The sequence below is a fragment of the Cheilinus undulatus genome, linkage group 11 (genome assembly GCF_018320785.1).
Source record: "Cheilinus undulatus linkage group 11, ASM1832078v1, whole genome shotgun sequence".
Lineage (NCBI taxonomy): Eukaryota > Metazoa > Chordata > Actinopteri > Labriformes > Labridae > Cheilinus > Cheilinus undulatus.
The window spans coordinates 30,703,080-30,727,755 of record NC_054875.1 but is presented as its reverse complement, the minus strand read 5'-3'; the positions used below and the strand labels follow the sequence as shown (position 1 = coordinate 30,727,755).

General features: G+C 37.6%; 1 protein-coding gene across 1 annotated transcript; it reads right to left on the bottom strand.

Annotated features, from left to right (window-relative positions):
• Positions 1-1,918: 1,918 nt before the first annotated feature.
• On the bottom strand, positions 1,919-16,772 carry eif2d (eukaryotic translation initiation factor 2D). The gene is made up of 15 exons (XM_041798313.1): positions 16,550-16,772; positions 14,907-15,097; positions 14,728-14,811; positions 14,549-14,639; positions 14,353-14,460; positions 10,802-11,076; positions 10,360-10,477; positions 10,238-10,283; positions 10,035-10,141; positions 9,765-9,920; positions 5,985-6,074; positions 5,348-5,443; positions 4,517-4,637; positions 3,861-4,035; positions 1,919-3,723 (listed from the first exon to the last, which is right to left on the bottom strand). The coding sequence occupies exons 1-15, from the start codon at positions 16,603-16,605 to the stop codon at positions 3,653-3,655; spliced, it is 1,785 nt and encodes a 594-aa protein (XP_041654247.1). The 5' UTR covers positions 16,606-16,772; the 3' UTR covers positions 1,919-3,652.
• Positions 16,773-24,676: the final 7,904 nt, after the last annotated feature.

Here is a 24,676-nt window from a genome sequence, read left to right as displayed (position 1 = left end):
TGTCATTTAGTATCTGGCTAATGTCATTCCAATGATTAATTCATGTGAAAATAAATGATCACTTCAAGCTTCTTTTTGCATCCAATCGTTTTTCAGTCATTTTCACTGAAAAGGACACATCTTTTTGGTGGGCCTGCCTGCAAGCAAGCATGCAAGATCCTTTTTTTCATAACAAAGGCAGAGTCCAAGGCATTTTCTAACCAGTTATGTGGCTTGAAAGCCTGCACGCTACATAGACTAAGCACAGCTAGACAAAGGGCTATCTGAGAACAAAGTGGTGAAATTATACAAACTACAGTCAATCCCTTAAGACCCAAACTTTTGTAACCAATGCATGTTCAGTTTCTCCTACTGCTTCAGGATAAGTGGGATAAGTGACCAAAATGATGTCCACAAATCTCCTGAACATCCTGTTTCTGCAGAAAAAAACAGCACTGGATAGGTTTTACAGCATATGCCTTGGCTGTGTGTCTGCTAGTTGTTCAGGGTCTTAAATCAGTTAGAAATTGTGTCAATCATTGAGAGAAGTATGATAGTTTTGTTCTTGATTTGATGCTGGACCATGGGGGGACTTGTAACGGCCAAACATGAACAGAATTTACACTAAAGTTCTGAATTTAATGGAAATGTTCCTTTCCAAAAGCCACACAAATTTCCAAGAAATCATCTTAAATATCATCTTTCAGTGAAAATTCTCATTCCCAAAATGTTTTTAAATACTCTCCATATATTCCTGTGAAATGTCCTCATAATGCCAAAAAATTCCAATGAAAAAAAAAATCTCAAAATTTCCAAGTAAATTCCTTTGTATTTTCAAGCAAGATCCCCCTAAAATTTCATATCAATTTCTAGAAACATCCAAAGAAAATCTCTGAAATTTCTATGAAAATTTCAAAGGACAACCTCCCCTCAAATTCTAAATCAAATTTCAAAAAAAAAAAAAAAAAAAATTCTCCCACATCTTCATGAAAATACCTGAAAATTCCAAACTAAACTACTCCCTAAAAACTCACATCAAATTCCCCTAAATTTATAGACAGAATTGCCAAATTTACATAAAAACTTGAACATTTATGAGCAAATTCCTCAAAATATCCAAAGAAAAATTTCCCAAACTTTCCATGAAATTCCTGAAAATCAAATTGCAAATTCTCCTAACATCGAAATGAATTACTTAAAGTTCAGTGGACAATCTGGACAATTACCTACAAAAAATATAATTGCAGGATTTATCACTAAGCTGAAGGAAAGCCAGTATTTAGTGTGCTCATGTGTACATGCAGGGAATTAGGGGGTTAAGTATAACTAGTAAATTCCTGCCTTAATCTACTTTCACAAGTGAAAATGTCAAGTTTGGGTTATTCCAGGGTTAGGAATAGTTCAATGTTTTGTTGACTGTGTTAAAGTTTGAACTAGGGTTGTCCTGATCAGCACTTTTGGCCTCTGATCCCAATCCATTTTTTAAATATTTAATATTTACCGATACCGAGTCCCGATCTGATACACATAATTACTTATATTAGCGTTTCAATTGTTTTTGTTTACAAAAGAAACTTAAGTAAACAGAATAACAACTAAATGTCTCAAACATACTCCATTTAACTTAGTATAGCCAACATTGTTGTTAAAAAACAAAATTACATTTCTACTCAGAATGCTGTATTAGCTTTTTCATTTTAATGTGTCAAAAAATAAAGTTCACTTCGTGCAGTGTTTAAATTAAATCAGACAATCAAAAATCCACTTAAAAGTGGTCGGAACAGCTGACAGACCTGAGCAGTCAAAAAGTAAACTCAAGTTACCTCAGTTCCACTTAGAAGTGGTGACAACAGTTAGTAGTCACATTAACAAATGAATTCAATCAATGAATTTGAAATATTGCAATTCCACTTAGAAGTGGTAATTAACTTGAAGTGGTAACTACATTAGTCACAACAAAAACTGAACTCAAAACAGTTTAACTTGAAATATCAAATACAAGGCACTCTTGTTATTACAGTGCAATTTCTAAAGAGCAACTGGAGCTGCTACATCACGTTTTCCTCCCTCACTTTTATTTCTTTACTCAATATTACTTTAAAATGAAGTGAAGGTTCTTGTTTAGGAAAACCAGCATCCTCGATGGCCTGCTTTACATGCTCTGCTGTGTGAGACCCACGAAAATGGTGTGCATGTAACACTGCACGCTTTAACTCAAAGGTGGAGGACTGTTCAGCGAGACTTTGCAGTGACATAGGGCAAACATCAGAGCTCCAAATGTCTGTAGTGAAGCTAACGGCAACAAAGTTGCTTTCTACATTCTCTAGTATGCTGTTACATACTTTGTTATACAGCTCTGGTAAGGTAGTGTCAGTAATGCAATGTGGAGACGGCAGCAGATAGCGCGGACCCAAAAGCTCAAGAAGACAACAAAAACCCAAATTCTCCACCACTGAGATGGGATGGTTGTTTGAAGCAATGAAGTTGACCACTTTTTCTGTTATCTTTTTTGCCTTATCGCTCTCTCTAGGGTACTTGTCTTTTCTCTTAAAGTCCAGAGTTTGCTGGCGCGCAGATGGCCTAGCGGTCTACGGCACTACCATGTACGCAGGAGGTGCAGGTTCTAATCCGGCCTGTGGCTCTTTACCGCATGTTTCTCCCCACTCTCTCTCCCATTTCCGGCTCTACCCACTGCCCTCCACTATCAAATAAAGGCACAAAAAGCCCAAAAATAAATCTTAAAAAAAAAAAAAAAAAAATTAAGCCCAGAGTTTGTTGCTTCGGTGAAGCTGCCTGTTGCTATAGTGAAGTCAACGTATTGCGCTGTATGTTTAGTTCGGAGATGACGGATCAAATTTGTAGTGTTAACTGCTACTACCACCTCGTGAAAAGGTCATGTTACAGATGCTGCAAGTGGCCACTGGACTGTTTTCACTCTCATGTTAGAAGCTTTTCCACACTGCCTACATTTTAAACACAGGAATGCTAATGTTGCTACTTTTGCTTTGTTGTGTTACTGGTGCGTATATGGTGTATGTCGTAAATTGTGTTTTGCTTACAACAGCTGACGTAAATGATCGGGTGGGCTGATCGGAACAAATTGCCGATCTCCGATCAGTTAAAAATGCTTATATCGGCTCTGATCCGATACATACGATCGGGATCGGGACACCCCTGGTTTAAACCGTAGAGAAGAGAGTCGGTTTAGTATGCAGTGTTTTACACTGCTAACAAAGCACGTTAAATTTTGAGTGATAAATTCCAGGTAAATAAACGCTAACAAAAAATCCAGCAAAACAAAGACACAAAAATGTAATAATTATCTTGCCCTTGTCTCCACCAGTTCAGTGATGGTTATTAAAGACAGAGCCACACTCTATCCTTTTACCATGGCCTGCCTGTGTAAGATAGGCTTTTCAGTTTGTGTTGATTTGGTTGGTGAGTGGAAAGTTTTAGAATATTTCATCTGCCAAAGTGGAGCCCAGCATGAACATTGTGTAAACCACTGCTAATGGCTTCAACCCCTCTACTGAATACTCACTGGAAGACAAATGAGAACAAGAACCTCTGGCTCCTGTTATCAACCGTCAGAAGACGACAGGGAATCAATTTTATTAGACTGTTTGTTTTGATTCCAGACAATAAATTGTTGATAATCACACTTGATAAAGTGTTATTTCTTCTTGCCTCCTTTAGGAGCTTTGTCTAGTCCTTGGATGTACTTTCGAGGGATTTGATAATGCTCTGAAATGAAAAGAAAAAAGATTAAGCAAATGTGTTTATGCAAAAAGAGACATCAGCTGTGTTTGCTGATATGAGACTCTAAAGATAAGATAGCATAGTTAAAGAGAGAAAGAAGTAAGAAAACAAAATCTCCAAACCTAGCAACAAATTGCCGACTTGATGAATCTGGTTGCCTTGGATTTGGACCAGGACTTTATCCTTGGATCCAGGGATTGGCTGTAAAACGGAGCTGGCCTGAACCCGGTGCTGCAGAGCTGTGGCCACAACTGCAGGATCCAAACCGTACACTTCCAGGTTCTTTATCAGAGTAACCTACAGGTAGCGTATGGAAACTGTTAGAGCTGGAACAGTAAATCAGACAGACTGATAAAGTGGCATGAGTTTACTGCTTTTCTGTCTGGTGTCTCTGTCAGTCAATAAGTAACAAGATACTGTAGTACTTAAATGTCAAAGGTTTGTAGTTACGGTCATACAGAAACATGTTTCTGTTACTTAACAGGCACCGACAGTCTGCTCCATCTGTTTATCAGCTAATTTATCATTACCAGATCCGTGGTCTCCCTGGAAAGATAGGGTCAGTGTGGGTTAATTAGGACAGTGCTTTCAGTCTAAAATATCCCAGCTTTTACAGCCCTGCCAAGTTAAACTGAGCAAAGCTTGGCATCCACCACTAAAAGAGGTATGTTATGTTGTTTATTTAATCTGGTATGGTACAAAGTGAACTCCCTTAACAAAGATTTGGTCAGACTCCAAAGCACACCAGTGACCAGCACTCTTAAGTGAGAGTTGCTACCTTCTTATTGGAGCCTCGAGAAGCCACAGAGATATCTATAGGCTCAATATGGCCCTTCTTTCTTATGGGCGCTTGTCCAGGAAATACAACTTCATAGCACTCCTGCATTTTTCCCAAAGTCCTGTGAAAATAGGAAGGCACTGTTAAATCTGGCTAAGAAGTGAAGTGATACATTTCTGTTGGATCTGCTGTCTATTGCTTCATTCATCCCTAAATATTAGAGCATACCTTCACACAAATCTCCATGTAAAATTCTACCTACATGCATCCATGTACATGCCTGTCTCTGCATCACCAGTGGCTATAAAAGCCTACAGACATTTAATAAATGCCACATTTTGTGATGTTAAACAAACTTTCAGAATTTTTTCCGCTGCAATGTGAACTAAAACATGTATAATTCAATTAAAACACAACCAAAATCTTTATAAAGAAATAACACAAATAAGAAATGACAAAAACCTAGCAGCATAAATATGCACACCCTTATCTAACATTTTATTAGAGCATCTTTGGATTTTATCACAACATGCAGTTTTTAACAAGGAGTCTATCAGCATAACCTATCCTGATTCGTCAAAATCTGCCCACTCTCCCTTGCAAAAGCTTTCAAAATCTGTCCGCTTATGAGAGCATTTCCTGTGCAAAGCCCTCCTCAGGTCAGCCCACAGATGTTCAGCAGGATTCAGGTGTGGGCTCTGGGTAGGCCTTGCCAAAACTTTTGTCTTCATCTGGTAAAGCCATAATTTTGGCCAGCCAAAGGTAACATATATATAATGTGTATCCCTCATGGTTTCTTGAAAAGAAAATTAAACAAACAAATGTGTTTACCTGCTAAAGAGGTCATCCCACTTGAGTAACTCCACCTCCTGGTACTCTGATTTCTCCAACAAGCAGTCACACAGAGTCGGGTTTATGGTGACATAACTGTTTGAGAAAAGCATTTAAGCAAACTGCACTGAAAAGTAGCATTGAAAGCACTGCATAGCTTCTTCAAAACAGGAAACTGCAGTGGAATGTGGCAAATTTAATAAAATTTGCCCTTTTGTCAGGCAGTTTTGATCTAATTCCAGACCAATCACTCAATATCAAACAGTTTCACAACTGAATATGCACAATTTTCATGACCTAAAAAGAGACATGAGAGTCCCATTTAAGCATTTTAGCCCATTATATCACATCACATGGCCTGGGGTCAGCCCTGTATTTCTTCAGTGGACTTGAAGGCTGTCCTTTTACAACTGCAACCATTAAAAAGACAACTGCTGGTCATTTTCAAAGTTTAAGCAAACTCAGTGCACTCAGGTTATTTCCTCTTCGCATGTCAGATGACTTGCATAAAGGGTCTGATTGCAAAAAGGGCAAGGATTTGTTTACTCCAATGCTGAAACAATGGAAATATTTATGGTCAGACAATACAATCTGACACAGAATCCTTTAGACATGTAAAAAAATAGGATCTACTTACTTTTTATTATTTTCATCCACCAATTCATTCTTCTTCACATACTCTGTTACAATATTCCTCACTTCAGCAGGTTGCAGTATTGTCCCTTTCCTGTAGGAGCACCGAAGCACACGAGTAAATGTGAGACATTCATTGAGATGTCACTGGATGGAGAAGTTTTTAGCTCGTTGCAAAACAGACCAAAACAAATACTGAGCTACACAAGCAAAAAAGACCCTCAGAGTTTTTAAATTTTAAACCTGATACAACATCAGCATATTTTAAATGATATAGTTTTAAAGACATGTACAGGGCTTAAAGTGAGAAAAAAGAAACTTGTCACAGTTTCACAGTTTGAGGTTTTGGAAAAGCGGCTACAAAAGAGCAGTTTCATTTCTCAATGTTTCAATTTATTAAGACTATTTTAACATATATGCAGGGGTTATAGCAAAAAAAAAAAAAAGAAAACTATTATATGGAAATGAATGATCTTCAAAGATGATGAACTTCATAGAGGAGGGGCCTGAAGGTGATTAAAGCAGTATGATTTGGAAAGTACACCTTGAGACAGATCAGACAGATGAGCAAATGAGCTCCATTCATGCTGTTATTTGCTGCTGTAATCCTTTTATCATTCATTTTTTAAAAGTTAGACAGGACCAACTAACAGCTAAAGTTTTTTTTTGTTTTCATCCTATTTACTTAAACTTTAATGTGTTCTAGAGACTGAAGTATGTGTCTGTGTTCATCCTTAAACTGTGTTTTAAGTCCTTGACAGGTTACAAGATGACCTACAATCACAAGGTGACATATTATAAGGGTATTGGATATTGACAGTTTTGTCAGAGCAATTTTATCTTCAGCTTTTTTTTTTTCTTGCATAAATTTTTGCATTAAAATTACCAAGGGCTGGGCGAGCTTGAAAGACAGATCTTGCTCTGCGATAACACACGTATTTTCGAGTCACACACACAGGTCAGTTATTGATGCCGGTACATCAGCTGTGGTTGTTGCTCCCGGTAACCGCGTTGTGTGTGGGAGAGTGCGAATAGCTGCTCTGTGAGCGAGGTCTGACTTATGATGTGGTAGCACTTTTTTCCCCCTAGTTGAATATACTAGCTTTCTCGAGCACAAAGTGCAGAAGCAAGCACCTGCTCCTCTTAACTTCTTACACCAGCTACCAATAGGCTTACCGTCTTTTCCTATCTCTTCTATCCACGCCCAGCGCCATTTATTTTTTAATCCTTTATCAACTAGGAGGGCATCTTCCCCAGGATTCATGAATTTACTCTCCATCCTACTCTCCTTCGACGTGACGTCTCTCTACTCATGCATCTATGGCTAATGATGCTAGTTTGAGAGCAGAAGAGTTGTGCTCCTCTCATATCATTGATAGACGAACTCATAAACTCGAGAATGATGGTGATGATAGCAAGATGTTTTTTTTTTTTAAATATAAGACATTTTTATTCTGCAGCCAAATGCCGCATGCCGGAAATCTAGCACGGTGCCAGAATACTTTAAGCCCTGCATGTAACTGACCAACTGCAACAAGATTTGCTGCTAACCTGGCTAGTCACTCAATGGGGTGGTGGTCATCAGTGCGGCTCTGTCCTGCGATATCTGGATTGATGTTTTATTTATTTTGTTAAGGTAGCAGGGAAACTTTTTTGATCACGCAGTTTTGCTTTTGCCATAGTAAGTACAATTAGTAAATTATAATAACTACATATTGGTTCCAAAAATCAGTTATCTCATGAATTACTAATATACTAATATATTGGTATTGACTCTGAAAAAATAAATATTGGTTTATCCATTGTGTTTGCTTTTGTTTTATCCAACAAGTCTTACAAAAGGAAATTCTTGTTTGGTAAGGGTTGTTAAAGGAGGAGTAGCATTTGTCCCATTTATTCATTTGGTTAAAGAAACTTTGATGAAATTAAAAATGACATTTTGCAAAATTTCCTATGACGTTTTAGATATCTGTAATTTGGCTATTACATGATTTGTATTCCATCATCATTAAGAATGTCATGGGGCACCTCATGTCATAAAAATAAAAGTCATAAACTTGTAATTAGAGAAGAGTTATTTGGCTACTTCTAAATGTTTAGTGATGCAAAAATGTTAGGCCTGGCAGTTTTTGGTGAAGGGTGCTACAACTCATGTTCTTTGGTTTGTTGGCATGAGCTTTGTTTGTGTAACTCCTGTCTATCCTGTCCTGTCCTCTCTGTGTCTTTGCACTGCATTCATGACTGATCAAACTGACTTGCATGAGTATGATTATTTTAACTTAAGTTTGTAATAAATTTTCTTCTCCTTCTCTGTCTGCTATTCTGAGCCAGTTCTTGACAATACCAAACTGAATAACATTGCTTTATTAACTCATATGCAATATCTATGCAGTAAACAGCATTTTTTTGCATGTTAGTTTGTCCTCATTTAAGTGTTACATGTTACGTATTCATCTTTTCTACATAAATTCCTTTGTTATATTGTGCATGAGGTCATCTGTGACTACTCTCCATAGATAAACCAAGAAAGTCTTAATTTCTTTAAAATGAAAAACAAAACTGCATAAACTACTTCCACATGGAATGTTATGTTTATAACCAAAGCAGTTTTCAGTTCCCATCTATAAATGTACGTTTATAATACTTCACATTTAATAGACTCTTTGACACATTGAATGTGAAAGGAGTTACATAAACCTTCTTCTATACTTGATTCAACACATATAAAATGTTTCAATTAAAACAACTGTCGAAATAACAAAAGTTACCTTGTAAAAATTTCTCTGGATAACATCTCTCAACTTATTCCCTGGTTCTATGTTACACATTTTTCACTCCAACTCTTAGAAATAAACTTCTAATACACTAAATTCAATCAACAGAACAGGGTGTTTATGTTATTTGAGCTTAAAAGCAGTAAACAATTTCAAAGTCAGATGAAATTAGAGTGAAACTACAAATTGTGTTTTGATAAAAATAGAGGACTATGAGGACAAACAGTGGGAGCAGAAGGCTGCTGTGAATTGAATTATGCCATGGTTAAGTAAAAGGTGGGGTGGTGAGTGCTCTGCACGGTTTGCTGGCAGCACTGCAGTGTGTTCTGGGTGTGAAACTGAGTTTATCTTCCAGGTCAATCCCAAGGGGATTAAAGGTAACATACAGCTAAGTACATAGTGACTGGAAAATGCACCATGGTGAATGTATTGGCTTCCATAGGCATGTAGGATGTTCTGACATGCCAAGGAAAACAACCCAAATATAAATCATAAAGATTATAACCTGTGCTTTTTATACTATGGCTGAAGGAAAGGGGCTGTGTGAAAAAAGCCCTTTAAGAACAAAAAGAAAGAAGTCTTTGGCATGTGAACTCCTTTCTGTTTTCAATCAAACTGGGTTTAAGATTTCATGGTTTCAGTAAACACTGCAGCTGTCCGTGAAGAAGTTGAAAAATAATGCATCCAAAATAACCTTTTCTAACTAGCATGGAAAAAGAATTAGGCATAAAATTGTTAAAAGGGGGTGATTTCAGACACAGCCTTTAAAATCAAGACTTGGGCGACCATTACCATGGGAATATTATTTAATCTCCTCCCAAAGAGGCCGAGCACAGCTACATTACAGAACTCCTGGAGCTGCGCTGGGTTCAGTGTCTATTTTGCCGCTTGTGGGTACTTGTTGACTCACAAGCTTCAACTTTCCCTGCTATGTTCCCCCTGCGGTGTGATCCCAGGAAAACGTGGATTTATCAAGAGCCAGAGTTAGGAAAGCACACACGCACACACACCTTTTGTTTGCATCCAAAAAGAGAGGCTCCAGTCGAGCTGACACAGAATATAGAGTTCTGATCTCAGGAGGATGGTATGGAGTTTCTCCTTCTCCTCCATCCTGTGCAGGAGCTGCCTCCACATCTGTCTCCTCAGGAATGTTGAAGGACCGCAGTCTGTAAAGAGTTAATGCAATAAAAAAGAAAAATAAAGGGCTGAATGTGGGCGGGCTGTGAAGTTTTTGAATCCCCACCAAGAATTTCTTTAAGTCAAGGCAGGACTTGGCTCACTCTGGATTTTTCCAGTCCACTTCCACAATGCTCTCCACACCCTTGGTCAGTTCTTTAACTTGCACAAGGTTGTGCTTCTGCTGCATGGCCTGCAGGAACTTGGAGAGCTGTTGGATAAAAACATGAAAGTAATGCTTACTGATAGAGTTGTAAATACGTCTTTCTGAATATGTAAAAAGGCACATTCGTGACATGTCATTTACCTTTTTATAGCTTGATTTCTTGATATCCAGCTGTTTCCCACTTGGGCTGAAATGATAAAACGTTTCTCAGTACACAACTTAAGAACACCTCTGCATTTCTTAAAGAATAAACTGAACGTTACCAGCAGGAGAACATGTGGTTGCGGAGAAATGTACTTGTCAGCAGAGGGAGCTCTGACTTCTTCACCCTGCTCTTGAGAGCATGGAGGAAACACTGCAATAGCAGAGCGTCCATTATCTCTGTGAAATCAAAGTATGATCTGGGTCATATCCTTTTCTTTCAGAACCTGTTCCCATTTTGCCTCATCATAAAATTAAAAATAACAACCAAATGGAAACAAAAATAAACAGGAGAGAAGTAAATCCTGCTCTGTGACCATTTAGCGGTGAATATTTCAATTTGATTGAAATCTGAGATAATGATTTTCATTGAAGCTGAGTCTCATTAAAAGCTGAGCCTGAGTAAAACTGTGGCAAATTACTCATGGAAAAGAACTTTACAACAAAAGCGGGACTTCAAATAGTTCGGATTGACTGATTTTATTGGGGCTGTGATTCTAATACCTTGTGGCATTTTCTGATCATCCTTGTTCTCCTCTGCTTCTTCGTTGTCCTTTTCACCTTTCTCTTCCTCCTCCTTCGTAAGACTCAGTTCCTCAATAGCAGAGCAGGCTTGATCTGTGACCATTTCACCAGGACTCTGCTGCTCCTCCTCTGCACTTCTCTCACCCTCTTCCTCCTCTTCTTCTTTATCAACCTCACATTCCTCTCCATTCAACCCCTGTCCTTCACTCTCTGTGTCTGGTAAAGATGGAGGACCTGATTTGTCTCCAAATGCCCTGAAAAGTGCATGAAAAAAACTCAATTAAGGGGATATAGTGTTTTTTAAAGGTCTTTGAGCAAAATTAAACACACAGTGGCTGTAGCAATCCCTTATTGGGGGTGTGACGAGAAACTTTGCTCACGAGAAGAGAAGAGACAACTGAAAGTCCTAAATGCAAAGCAATGCAGGTCTATTCAGAATTAATCCAATCCTCTTATAATGAATATCACTCCTTGCATATTGTTTGTCCTGTCTGACTCTGGCTCAATCTGTGCATTTTAACAGCTCTTCAAAGCAAATATCCATGTAGTTTGATTCTACATCTTTTATTTGATACACTCATTCCTACAATTACTATAATAAAAAAGCATTTAAATTATATTGAAAGTACTTTAAAATAGTATACAACAGACTGAAAATCAAAAGAGCTGAATCATTAAAATCAAACTATTTGTCATCTTCTTTCAAGACATCCATAATTCACATTCAAAAGAAATTTTCTGCCAGTAACACGTTTGCTGTAATTAACAGAAATAGATTATGTTATCCTTTTGTGGTCCCTTCTTTCTCATTTGAGCTTTGACAGTGCTGGACACAACACACAGATGAGCGACTGTTAATGTGTGTGTGTTAGTGAGTGTGTGTCTCTGCTCTGCCTGCTGTCAGACAACAAACAGGGCCTGTTTATTAGAGGCTTAAAGTTCTTTTTTTTTTTGAGTGAACAAAGCAATTCACAGCACTCAAACTGAGTTTGATTTGTTAAGTTTTACCACACAGTATAAAACAGCCCATTCCACTCCATATGTGAAGTCTCTGATGTTTTGTGCTGCCAACAGCCACTGGATGAGTGACTGACACAGACAGTGAGAGGGGAATGAGACAGGATGAAGCAGCAACTGATTGCAGGTTACAAAGATACAAATAGCATCGCTATGTGCAAGTCTGTGTGCATACATGAACTAAATGAACACTGTATTCTCTTCACATAAAATATGCATAGGTAGCAGAATCGTTTTATTATTTCACACATTTATAATGAATGTATCATGCATTTATGAATCATGTGCGACCCCAAGTAGTGCCAAGAGATAAAAAGGGGCAGTGATCTGAACAAGTCATAGATCAGCTCTTTTTCCTCACTAGCTGTCATACCAACAATTTTAAAGTGTTTGGAGCATCTTTGTGATATTTATAATTTCCAGTTTGCTGTTCTTTTCTGGCGTGGCAGCTGCTGCTCCTTTGATTTGTGCAATATTGATCTCACAGAACAGTTTTCACCTAAATGAGAAATTTTGTGATATTTTGATCTTGTGGCACGAGACCTCATCAACCTACCCCTGAGAAAATGCCAAATTTTCGTGATTTAAAAAAATGAGGCAAGACTGCATCACAAAACTTTTTCTTCCTGTAATAAGATGTATAACGAGCACAATTCAACTGAAAAACCACTAAAATCTAAAAAGAAAGAACAAAAACATGGGTGCATTAATATGCACAGTCCTGGACTAATACTTTGTTGAAAAAATGTTTGATTTTATTACAACATTCAGTCTTCCTGGGAAGAAGCATAACTTATCTCTCTACTTGGCAAAAGTTGACCACTTTTCCTTGCAAAAGTGCTCAAAATCTATTTACCTCAGAGGGTATTTCCTGTGCAAAGCCCCCCCTCAGGTCACCCCAAGGATTTTCAAGAGGATTCAGGTCAGGGCACTGGCAGTTCCATCTCAAAGCGGTTTTGTTCTGGAGAAGCCACGTTTTAGTGGATTTGTGTATGCTTTGGGTTGTTGTCATGCCGAAAGGTAAAATATCCCTTCATCTCCAGCTTTCTAGACAACACTTGAAGGCTTCGTGCCTAACTGACAGATAGAGTTCACCACTGGTCTCAGCAGACCATTACAAAAGTACTATTCACCCTGGACTAGTCATACCTGTGGACCTCTGTTAATCTGTGAATTACCCCCTGATGTCAGTGTTGGCTGCAGTGCATTTGCACGGGATAGGGAAAATCTGCAATGCACTCGAATTTTCTAATATTTCCAATGGAAAACATGAATTTGAAGCATTGTTGCAGGAATGAAACAGAGAATTTTCATTTCTAAAGTTCATACAAAACATGCAATGTTGTGCACATCCTGTTCTGCAGCTAATGTGATTTTCATTTGTCTAATACATACAGTTAACCAGTTTCTAATAGACATGTGCTAAAGTGCTTTTTTTTCTCTCTACATTTATATCTAGCCACATTTTTCAATCTGTATCAAGCTATCCATGGCAAATCACCTTACTTTTTCATTACACATCAAGGTCGCATAAGTCACTGTATGTATCAACAGCTGATCAGACAGAGAAGGAAAGGAAGAGGAAGAAAGTCAAGCATCCCTCCCTTAATGTATGAATGAGCAACACATCTCGTGTAAAATATGAACCTCCCTTGTCATTTTTAAAACATTTTATGGAGTTAAATGTTAAGAATATTATTCTGCTCTCTTTCAATTTGGGATCATTACGCATGCGTAAGAGCCATCCTCCCACAGACCAGCTGTTATAGTCCAATCACTGCATGTTGAGTGACATTTCAAAGTGTAAATTGTGTTATGCGCAATATATACGGCTAAGTTATACTGATATAACATGAGGCACTTGTAAAGAGAAGCTGTAGGAGGAATAGCAGAATTGCTGTGCATACTAAGAGAGCAGCAGTGTGCACAAGTACATTTGGAAAGCAGAGTTTGAATAAAAAAGTTAAATAAAATAAAGTAATTTTTGAACATGAGCTGGAATTAACTGCAAATGAAGCAGTATTGATAAACTTTATGTGTCAAAACTGAATTAAATTACAGAGATGCCAATTCACACAGGATTAATATTACCTGTGGACCTCTGAGTGCATTAAAATATGGTAGGTAATTTGCTCTACAATTTCTTTCTCTGCAAGTTAGAAACATGGCTGATTCTCATGGGATTAAGAACACAGAAGTCCTGGATTATTACAAATTACCAGAGGTCCCTAGGTAATACTAATCCCATGTGAATAGGGCTATAGTTTCCCAAAAACAAAATGTGGATGTTTCTCTTCTCAAGAAAAGGCTTCTATTTTGCCACCCATCCCATAGCCAAACAAATGAAGAATACAAAAAAGGCACCAACCCTCAATGAAACATGGTCAGGGCATTATCATGCTTTGGGACTTTTTTCAGCTCTGACTCACAGCAAGAAAACATTATGATCTCTGCTGACAAAATTTTTTTTCACAAAGATGAAGGATTTGCATCCAAAGATGGGAGCTACTCACCAAAGATTATCCATATACGTGTGGAGAACACAAACCCCTCTCCCTTTCATGTCAGCACTCTGCATCTCTGCACTTGAAAGAACAGCAGTGCCAACTGCCACAGGAGCTCTGCAGCAACCAAAGAAACAGCACCACACTTAAATATTTATTAAAACCTTTAAATAGAAGTCTATACAAATCTTTTATCATAAGTTACCTATTGTTGACAATTGTAACGGCACAGAAGTCTCCCTGTTTAACATCTGGAAGACCACCCAACGGCACAACCACACCTGGCAGCATGAGATCTTCAGAAAATCAAAGAACTTGTTTATCAGTTCACACGTACAGTTTTAAGCATCTGTTGAGGTCTGAAGCCTTAGAAAATAAACATACCTGCCCCTCCAATCAGCTTCTGAAGCACAGGAGGCCATGTCTTGAATGTTGGCAGCAGAGCTGGATACCTCCACAGTACATACACTGAAAATAACATGACAGTGCACAGGTAAAATTAGTTTCATATCAGGCTTTTCCATTCAGTCTAGTCTTTGCCCACTGATGTTCAGATACAGTACCTGTAGGATAAAGGCGTTTCTCCAGCTCAAAGAACAGTGGGTTTTTATGAAGAACATAAAGTGTCACAGCTTCTCCCTTATGTGCATAAATCTTCACTACATTTAGTTCCTCTTTGTTGGGGACCAGCTCAGACAGATCATCAGCAGACAGTGAAGGGAAAGCTGCTGATATGTCAGCTTTGAGCTTTCTCCTGAAAAGGAAAAAATAAAGTTAAATCAAAGGTACTTATGTGGTTGTGATATCACGGTGAAATCACTATTTATCTCATGTTTGGTTATTTTATAATGTTTGTGACATGGGTCTTAAACTCTAAGTTCTTCTTCTAAGTTAAGTTTTAAAGTGGTAAACATAATTGATTCATTAGGCTGTTCACATTCAACCGCTTATCATTAAAGGTGGTACGTGAAAAATAATACATGAAGTGGCTCAGTTTTGTGCTAATCAGTTAATACCTATGTTTTTTTCAATTAATAACTTAAGTTCCACCACCAAATGCTGCTTGAATATTTGTCATTGTAGTGAACTAAGTCTTGCCTTGTTTTGTTTGATAAACCAGAGGCAGGCTCATTTTCAGACGCCCTAAGCTGGCACATTTTTCTCACAGACCGACAATTTCATTTAAAAAAAAAAGCCCTGATGTTGTTTGAGAACAAACATAATCAGTAAGGCTCTATTATTGAATTTTTAAACAGGAAAAAGTTGCATTTTTTAAGTTATAAATTTGGATACAAAGCCTCTTTGTCTAAGAAGCATCATTTTCCACTGAACTTCCAGCATTGCTTAGGAATGATGAGTTACTACTCTGTTCTTGGGCTTTTAAACATGTGGGCATTTGTACACCTAGTACAGGGATGGACAAATTTGGTTTCCCAGAGGGCAAAATTAATTTTATTGTCAAAGCCAAAGGGCCAGATTGTTACAAATTGTCCGATATTCTCAGTTTAACAAATGTGATTACTGGTAATTCAATAAAAGGGAGAATATGTCGCTGATCATTTATCGTACCAAAATTTGTCAGATATCCAGGGCACATCATCAGGCATGATTTGATGATGATGTTCAGCGTCAGAGCTGCAAATTGCATGCAGAAGCTAAAATGCCAGCGCATAAATGTCAAATGTGTACACAGACAATGATAAAATAGAGCTTTTAAGAGCTCACTGTACTCCACTTTACACTGCTCATTTATGGTGCAACTACAGTAAAGCAAAAATGAAAGCTAAAGGTAGCTTTGAATGATGCATTTAGAATACGTCTTCAATCACTAAGATTTACAAGTAAGTCGTATTTTTGTTCACAGTAATGTCTCCACATTTCACGCTGTACTGAGAAAACGATGTACAAATTTATCAGTTGATTCATTGATTCAGAAAATGAAATAATGTCGCTTACTCAGCCCACAGTGAGTGACACAAGGTTCTCATATTTTTACCCCAAACCCTGGTGAAAAATGTCTGTGTTGTTACTGCTTATCATTTGTGAACTGTGGGTTCATCCTTTTGTTTTGAACTGTACGTTTTATGTGTCCTGATATGGACCTGTGGGTCTGGAATAAAGTATGGTTTTGAACTCGCGCAAATAGAACTTTGAAACTGAGATGAAATTAATTTTAATCACTTTCAGGACAGACGCAGTGACTCACCTGTCTGATCCTTTGATTGCGGTGTTGGATTTGACACGAAACGGTCTCGCGAACATCCTCTCTGACAGTAAATCAGCACGTTCACCTCAGAAAGAACGCAGCTAGAATCATAACATCGGTACAGAAACAACTATAAACCCTCTGAACCAGAGAAACACAATATGTGTCTTATTTTGGCTATTCAGTCACTAGCTGTCCCTCGTTTGTGCTACTGGTCCGACACATATTTATTTCCGCCTGGAAACAGTGCCGCAGCAACACAGAGTAACGTTAGTTCCTCAAAAGATAGCGCACAAAACCATGAGAGTTACTTTTTCACACATTCGCTAATAATCATAAATAAAATTTCACCACCCAGGGTACAATCTGTCTAAAACGTTTGATTACTACCCCTAAAGTTCCAATACAATTATATGCTCCAAGCACACCTCCCCGCAGAGTCAGCTGGGCCCCTGACAAACCCGGTGAATGGACTTGATGTATTGATTATGTCATTGTATGTGTTGGATCAATAGAAAGAGTGCAAACATCCTGGTCAACAGATTTGGAGCTAAAAAGTGTGTCAGGCCGTTATTGGGTATGATGTTGAAGTTTTATTTGTGCAATTTTTTAAACCCTTTAAACACAATTTTCAGCCCATTTTGCAACTTTTCATAAATGTTGTACACTTTTTTTCAATTTGTATTTTTTCTACATATTATTGTTACATTTTAACCCCTTTTTATCATCTGTCCCACCCATATTTGCCCCTTTGGCCGATTTTGGCCAGTTCTTTTGCCACGTTTGCCTTGTCAAAACTCCTTTTTGCTCTTTTCTTTTAACTAATTGAACACATTTAGCCCATTTTAACCCTATTTAATCACTTTTTCTTCCCATTTGCTGCATTTAATCCATTTTATCACTTTTTGAACCCCTTCCATCACCTTTTCTTGTGCATTTTCCCTTTGTTAACCCAGTGTTTGCTACTTCCCACCCTCTGTTGCCTCTGTTCGCCAATTCTAGCCGCTATTCCAGTGTTGCCACTTTTTCTGTTAATTGACTTCCTTGTCAATTGCTGATTTTACTTGCCTTTCACACTTTATTACTAGTTTTTTCCACTTGCAACCACCCTTCACCACTTTTCTGCCTGTGTGGACATTTTTTTGAAAGCAAAATTTGTCAGCCTTTTAATTCAAGGTATATCTACATCTATGCTGGCCATTTCTTTTTTTTAATCAAGGTATCTTTATTAGTTTCACAAATGTGAGCAAAATACAGTCTGTCATACAATTGGATAAGTTTTTTTTTTTTTTGTACAAAACATAACCACAAACTCTCATCCCACTTTCCCTACGATGATTATCGTAATATCAAACTAAACAATCAAACAAAAAAATGCAAATGAGTCAAAAACAAAACAAAAAAAGTTTTATATATATATATATATAGTGCTTAATAAATTTAATTGATCACCTGTCATATTTGTCTCAGAGACCATCCAGCATCATGAAGTGCTTTAATGCGGACTCTTTCATTTTCAGTGAGCTCTCCACGTTTTACCATTTTGAACAGGAATGAGGAATTTCAAACTGAATTCACCCAAATTTGAGTTGGCTCATTGGGCTTCCCTGAGAAGTCAGAAATTAATCAAGCATAACATTCAACCACTAAAACTCATTTTTCTCTTCAGGAATGCAAGTAAATAACTATAATTTCACATATTAATCAAGAAATATTACTGTGCTTTAACATTTTCCATTTTTTTTTTTGTAAATCAGTAAATTAGAAAATTCATGGATAACAATAATAATTATATTTTAGCATTAAAAATATCATTTGGGTTAAAGAGTGTCTACATATTTATGTATTAACCATCGCAGAAACATAAAAAATGATTTTGGTAATTACCAATGCTGTTAATTTAGGGCAGCTGTGGCATAAACCTTATTTTGGGTGGTGGTCTAACAAATCTGTTAAGCACTGTATGTACCTGTGTTATCTATGAAGCTACGTAAGCTTTAGCAAAAGTTGAATAAAAAATACTAAACTGGAAATACCTTGTTCCAGCACATTACGGCACTTCCTTTCTGAGACACGTCTCAGATGAGGACAGTGCAGTGATGAGGACAAATCAGACATTATTTTCAGAGCGTTTCACAGCAGTTACACTCTGAAGAACTTATATACACATAGACAACTCATAGATGTGTACACAGTGAAGTGGGGCTGCAGTTGTCTCTACTTCACCCTGTGCCACAGCCTATACCCCCACCACCCTGTTTTATTCACCTGTCACCTACATTTAATTAAACCCCTTCATCTCAATTAAAATGCTTGCTTACATTAGTTTCTGTTACAGACAGAGAGCAGAACAAAGAGAAAGCGATGGCTCCCCGTCTTCCCATCTCTACCTCTGGACTTATTTTCAGTTACTTCACACACTTAAAAATGATGGGTTAAAAATAACCCAATTTGGTCTGTTTATAACTCAACCGCTGGGTCAAAATAGCACCAGCCCAGCATTAGTTGACTTGACCCTTCAAGATGGGTTGGTCCATTTTAACCCAACAGATGAGTTAAATATTCCACCCAAATGCTGGGTCAAATTAACTCCAAATCTGGGTAAATTAAACCAACCATATTAGTTCTATACTCTACATGTTGGGTCAAATTAATTACAATTCTGGGTTATTTCTACTAAATATTTGTTATATTCTCTACCCAAATGTTGGGTCAATTAACTACAATTCTGGGTTCATTCAACTACACATTTGTTCATTAATTCTAACATTACAGTACAATCTAAAAGAACACAAATTGCAATAGACTACCCATAGCTATAAAAATGTTTAACTACAAACCTATAACAAATCACATGATAGATTTTGTCATGCAAATCATATATTATGCAATAAAAACTTAAACAATACTTGAATCGTTGAAAAACATTTATTATTGCAAAAAATCGACAATAATAGAACAACTGCCCCTTTAGTGCTGTTAGATCTAATGAGGTCTTATCTGGTTAAACAAAGGTTAAATTAAAAATAAAATAAATACAATTACTACATAGACATTTTTTTTTTTTTTTTTTACAAAAACATCAACAATAACAAAACTACTGCTCCTTTAATGAACTGGGTGAAGATGCTTGGAATGTGGATGTCAAACACTGTAGTACCCTTAACTTGCAAGGAAGTATTCTGCTTTCCAGAAACTGTACTGGTTTGGACTCCCCTCCTGGAATTGTATTAATAACAGTAAGAATTCCCACACATGTGTAAATTGCTTCGGGTGTTGAATGTCAAACACAAAGAATGCCTTGAAGCAAACATCAATGGCCTGAAGCAGTGCATCCTGTTCCAATGCCTGTCCATCAGTGATCACAAAGGCCTGAGATGCATGGTGATGGTCATTGCCCAGTGTCAGGACATAGGGGTATGGTGTAGATGCCTTGGCCTCATGGAGGTACTCCACCATGTTTGTTCCAGGCTAAAAAAGAAACAAAGAAAGAATGTAAGAGATCAAGTGAGAGTGTGAGTGAGTAAGTACCAAATGTCTACCAACTAGTATAGCAGAATTAAAAAATAGAAATTGTTTGAGGAACCTGAGCCTAGGGCCAGCTCTAGGGATCAACTGATTGATGGTAGCCTCATCTAATAGACAAAAACTCCCCTCATCAATTTCTTCCTCTGAAAGACAAAAATAGAAAACACTAAGATATCTTTGTTTTTACAACAGAGGAGCAGAAAACAAAAAGGTGTGGCTAACTGCACGGAAGCTATAGTAACAAACATGCATGATCCATCATTTATTACTACAAATAGAATGAAGCACTGACAGCCTACAAAAGACATGTGGCCTATTGATTTATCAGAGTCAATGTAACACATTACATGGAAGCTATTGAAACAAAAAAGAGGAAATTATATTTCATAAGAATTTATACAAAAAAAGAAATGCAGTCAACTCCATGACTGTCCAAATGATCACTTTGACTAGTAATGCAGACTTGATATGCTTTGGATGGTACATATACAATAAAATACATTTCTTACTGTTCTAAACGTGTAACCGTTTTGTAGGGCTGGCATTTATCAGCATCAATTTGAAGGTGAGGAATCACTCAAAGCAAAGAAGAAGGTCCAAGTCAAAGGGTTTTATTAACAGGCTGTGAAGTGGTGTTTCTGTATTTAACAAAAAGGAAAGGTAACATAAATAATTGATTGTCTTCAAGCAACAAATAATATTCAGTAATGTTCATCAGAAACTAAAGTTTACATTTGACACAGAATTTATATGCTCAAACAATCATAAATTAGATAAAATGTATTTCATTAATTAAAGAGCATCAAATAACACTCACTTTTGACACACTTGACAGCCAGGGTGGAAATGTATCTTGTCAAGAGCAGAGCAAACTGAACAATGGGCTCAAAAGTCCTTTATAGACTCCTGATTAGGCCATAGTGGCTATACCTGTGGCTGACTGCTGCAGGCTGCACACGTGTGCCTGCTGATCTTCAGAGGAGTCACAGCAGACATGAAGGATCTTCAACACCTTTAAATTTTTCTATAAGGTCTGTCAGCTGCCACTCAATCAACATGTTAATAACAACACTGTCCATAGATCTGAAACAATCACAAAAAGAGCTTAAGCAAAATAAAGTTGCTATTGTATTAACTATTCAGTTATCACCATACCAAAACCCGAGGTGATCAAGCCTTCTCTGTAGTGGCCCCCAAATTGTGGGACGAACTTGAAACATCCCCCTCCCTACCGACTTTTACATTGTGTCTTAAAAGTCATTTTTATTTTTTGGCTTTTAATTCAGCATGAGAGTTGTGTGATCTCTGTCCTTTTATGTCATTATGATCCTAACCCCTGTGTTTTATGGCTTTTATTAGTTTTTAATGTGTTTTTATTTCATCTTAACTGTTTTATTGATGTTCTTGCCTGCTTTTATGTCTTTCCTCTTTTTTACTTCTGCAGTCTTTGTGACTTCTTTGATTCTACTGTGCAGCACTTTGGTTGTTTTTAAAATGTGCTATATAAATAAAGTGGATTGGATTGGATAGGATACCAAAAGCAATGCAGAAGAGCAACAGAATGTAATCCATTGTGAAGATAACAAGCTTGTTTGTGGCTGAACAGTGACCATATGCCCATTGGCATCATGAACAACTTTCATTAATTAATTAACCAAACCGATAAACTGTATCCATGTGTGCTTCCATGATAACAAAACTATAATGCTACTGTGGTGAAGAATGGCTCATAGACAAGCTGAATGAGTTTGATTAGCCCCCGTGCAACAAGCATGAGCATCTGTCATTTATTTTTCAACACAGACACGTACAGACAGGGTAGTCTGCACCATTAACTCCCTCACTCACGGTGTGACACTTTTAAAGAACACCCTCCCCCAAAAACATGAACCAACAAACAAAACATGCACAATTACAACCCCTCTATGAAACATGACCATTAAAGAACATCAGAAGAGTGAATTCCCTTGCACAAAGTAATACCCAGAAGTCCCTGCTCCAGGCGACTGCTTCCTGAATCACCACAATACTATTTTAAAAGGTAACACAAAAACAGACAATGTGAATTAGATATGTAGTGTGCACAAACCTTTATTGACTTGCCTCTCCAAGAGGGTGGCCAGTCGGGTTTTCCTGGTGTTGATATTCGTATCGCGCTTGGTGCTTCGTGGTGGATGGCAAGAGAAGTCGACATGATGACATGATGACGTCATGACGTTCAAAGCACAAACAACCCAGGTGCTGAGTCAACCGATGTACGTTGGGTTATTGGATTTTGACTCAGCACGAGTTGCACAAAAATAACCCAAATCCCATATAAATAACCCATAATAACCCAATAATGGGTTAAACATTTCATAACCCCACGGTTGGGTAGATAAAATAACCCAGCTGTCTTTAGTGTGCAGTCAACAACCAGACAGAAATCAGCTTTGTTCAGGAATTGCACGGCATGGGCTGGAACACGTTGGTTCTTCCTATTATTATTAAATAAGACAAAAACAATTAAGCTATATTAAGTTTTTTGTCTATTATTCCAAATGTTGTACTTTGATGATGAAAATCATATGAGTATGAGTACAGGCAGGTACATACTGGTCACTTGTTTCAGTACAACATAATGAGGTTAACATGTTTTATAATGCTGCAGGAAACCTGAGTATTTTTATTTTTATTTGTAATTTTCATTTGGAATATAAGACAGAACACAATGACTGCACTGACACTGACTGCGTTTATCTTAAGATTAAGGGTGGGTAAAAATATCGATTAATCGATGCATCGCATTATTTCCTCCCCCAATTCAATATCGATTCAGCAAATCCTCTGAATCAATTCACCTCCTGGCCAGTGGGGGTCGCTGTGCGTGTGATTCGCGTTGTATGGACAGAGGCCGCACTCGACCAAACAACAACAAACAACCATAACCATGTTATGTAAGGTTTATCACAATTTCCAAGAGGACAGAAATAGTATTTAAGTTTACATGCACTTTACTTTTTCAGCGTTTATACAGAACTATCATGTTTTTTACTTTTGTACTCCATATGCACAAATAAGTTATTATTGTGCAAATTTTTATTTTCAGATGTTTTATTGCTAAAAAATGAGAGGTGACTTACCAAATATGTTCACATGGGCATGAAAATAATTATTAAATAATTGTCAACAGGTTATTTGTGTATTTCTACTTCTTACTGAATTGACATTGAAGCATTTAAATCAATATCGAATCGCAACCTAAAGAATCAAAATCAAATTGAATCGTGAGGTTCTTAACAATACCAAGCCCTACTTAAGATATTATGTTTTTAACATTTTCTTATTTATTTATCTATTCATCAAAAACAACACCAATCAATTGGTTATTGGGTGGGTGTAAATTCAGTCGACAAAAGCCCTTTTCACTTATGCAACCCTCAATTTCAGGATAACCTACCCACACTACCCCTAATTTCCTCACTTGCTTGTTCAAACAATTCCCCTAGAGCAGGAAATTTGCCTGCGGTTTGCCTGTCAGTGAGGGGATCCTTCGTGAATGCAACTCACCCAGGTTTGAGAGGGGCCTGGCTGCAGACCGTACACCTCTGATGGCCACTCAGACAGTTCATCTGAGACGTGTCTCAGAGAGGAAGTGCCGTAATTTCCTGGAACAAGGTATTTCCAGTGTGATATTTTTTATTCAACTTTTGCTAAAGCTTACGCAGCTTTGTAGATAACACAGGCACATAGATACGTAGCTGCTTTGTGAGCTTGGCTTTAGCTACGTTAGCTATATAGCTCTGTTATCTACCTAGCTTATGCAGCTAACAGAGCTACATAAGCTTTGCTTGCTGCATTAGAACATTTTCACAAGCTTTTTTCCTATAAGTAAACTGTTTACTGGGACTTTTAAAATGGTTTGTAATTAGGTTTTGCAGGTCAGGTTTTAACTTTTAACTTCTGGTATCCCAACCCATACCTTGATACTTAATTCTAAACGGAAGTTTAGAAAATTTTTAGTGTCTATTTCTGTTCTGAGATACGGTGTCTCAGGTCTTTGAGATTGGCTGTGAGAGATGACTGTCTGCAGCCAGACTGGAAATTCAGGAAATTTTAGCAGTCTTCCTTAAAGGTGAAGTTTTCCTCAGTTGACAACAGCAGTAAATACAAAGCATCCCATGGGGCCAATCTTGCTTCACTTAGGATCCAGATTTATGTTGAGTAAAAAAAATATTGAGGGCATTTTGACCGTCTTAAGTCAAGTTCTCATAATCAAAGAAAGCTGAGCCCACTTTTCATGTTGAGCTCATTGTTGAAAACATATGCCTCTCACTTATCTGCCATTTTGGAGTATCTGCTTTTCATTCACTTGCTTCCTCTTTCCCACTATGTGTCTCCAAATTAAAGCCGATCAGAGGAAGAAAGGTAACAGCCTGCCAACAGTGTTTTTTTTTTTTTTTGGGGGGGGGCTTGACAGCCCCCCGCCCTCTACTGTGCACGTCCCTGTTCAACCATTACAAGGTGACGCGGCTCCTTCGACCTCCAACATGCCAGCCCATAAGTTTTTAATTTCATACTTACTTATCTCTTAAGCGGACTCACACCCCCAGAATTCCC

Excerpts from the sequence above, each read along its gene's own strand:
- eif2d (XM_041798313.1), bottom strand. The coding sequence starts at position 16,605 with ATGTTCGCGAGACCGTTTCGTGTCAAATCCAACACCGCAATCAAAGGA. Across the intron at positions 10,142-10,237 it reads AGAAATCAAGCTATAAAAAG|CTCTCCAAGTTCCTGCAGGC; the intron begins GTAAATGACATG and ends TTTATCCAACAG. Across the intron at positions 6,075-9,764 it reads TTTTTGGATGCAAACAAAAG|GAAAGGGACAATACTGCAAC; the intron begins GTGTGTGTGCGT and ends GTGCTCCTACAG.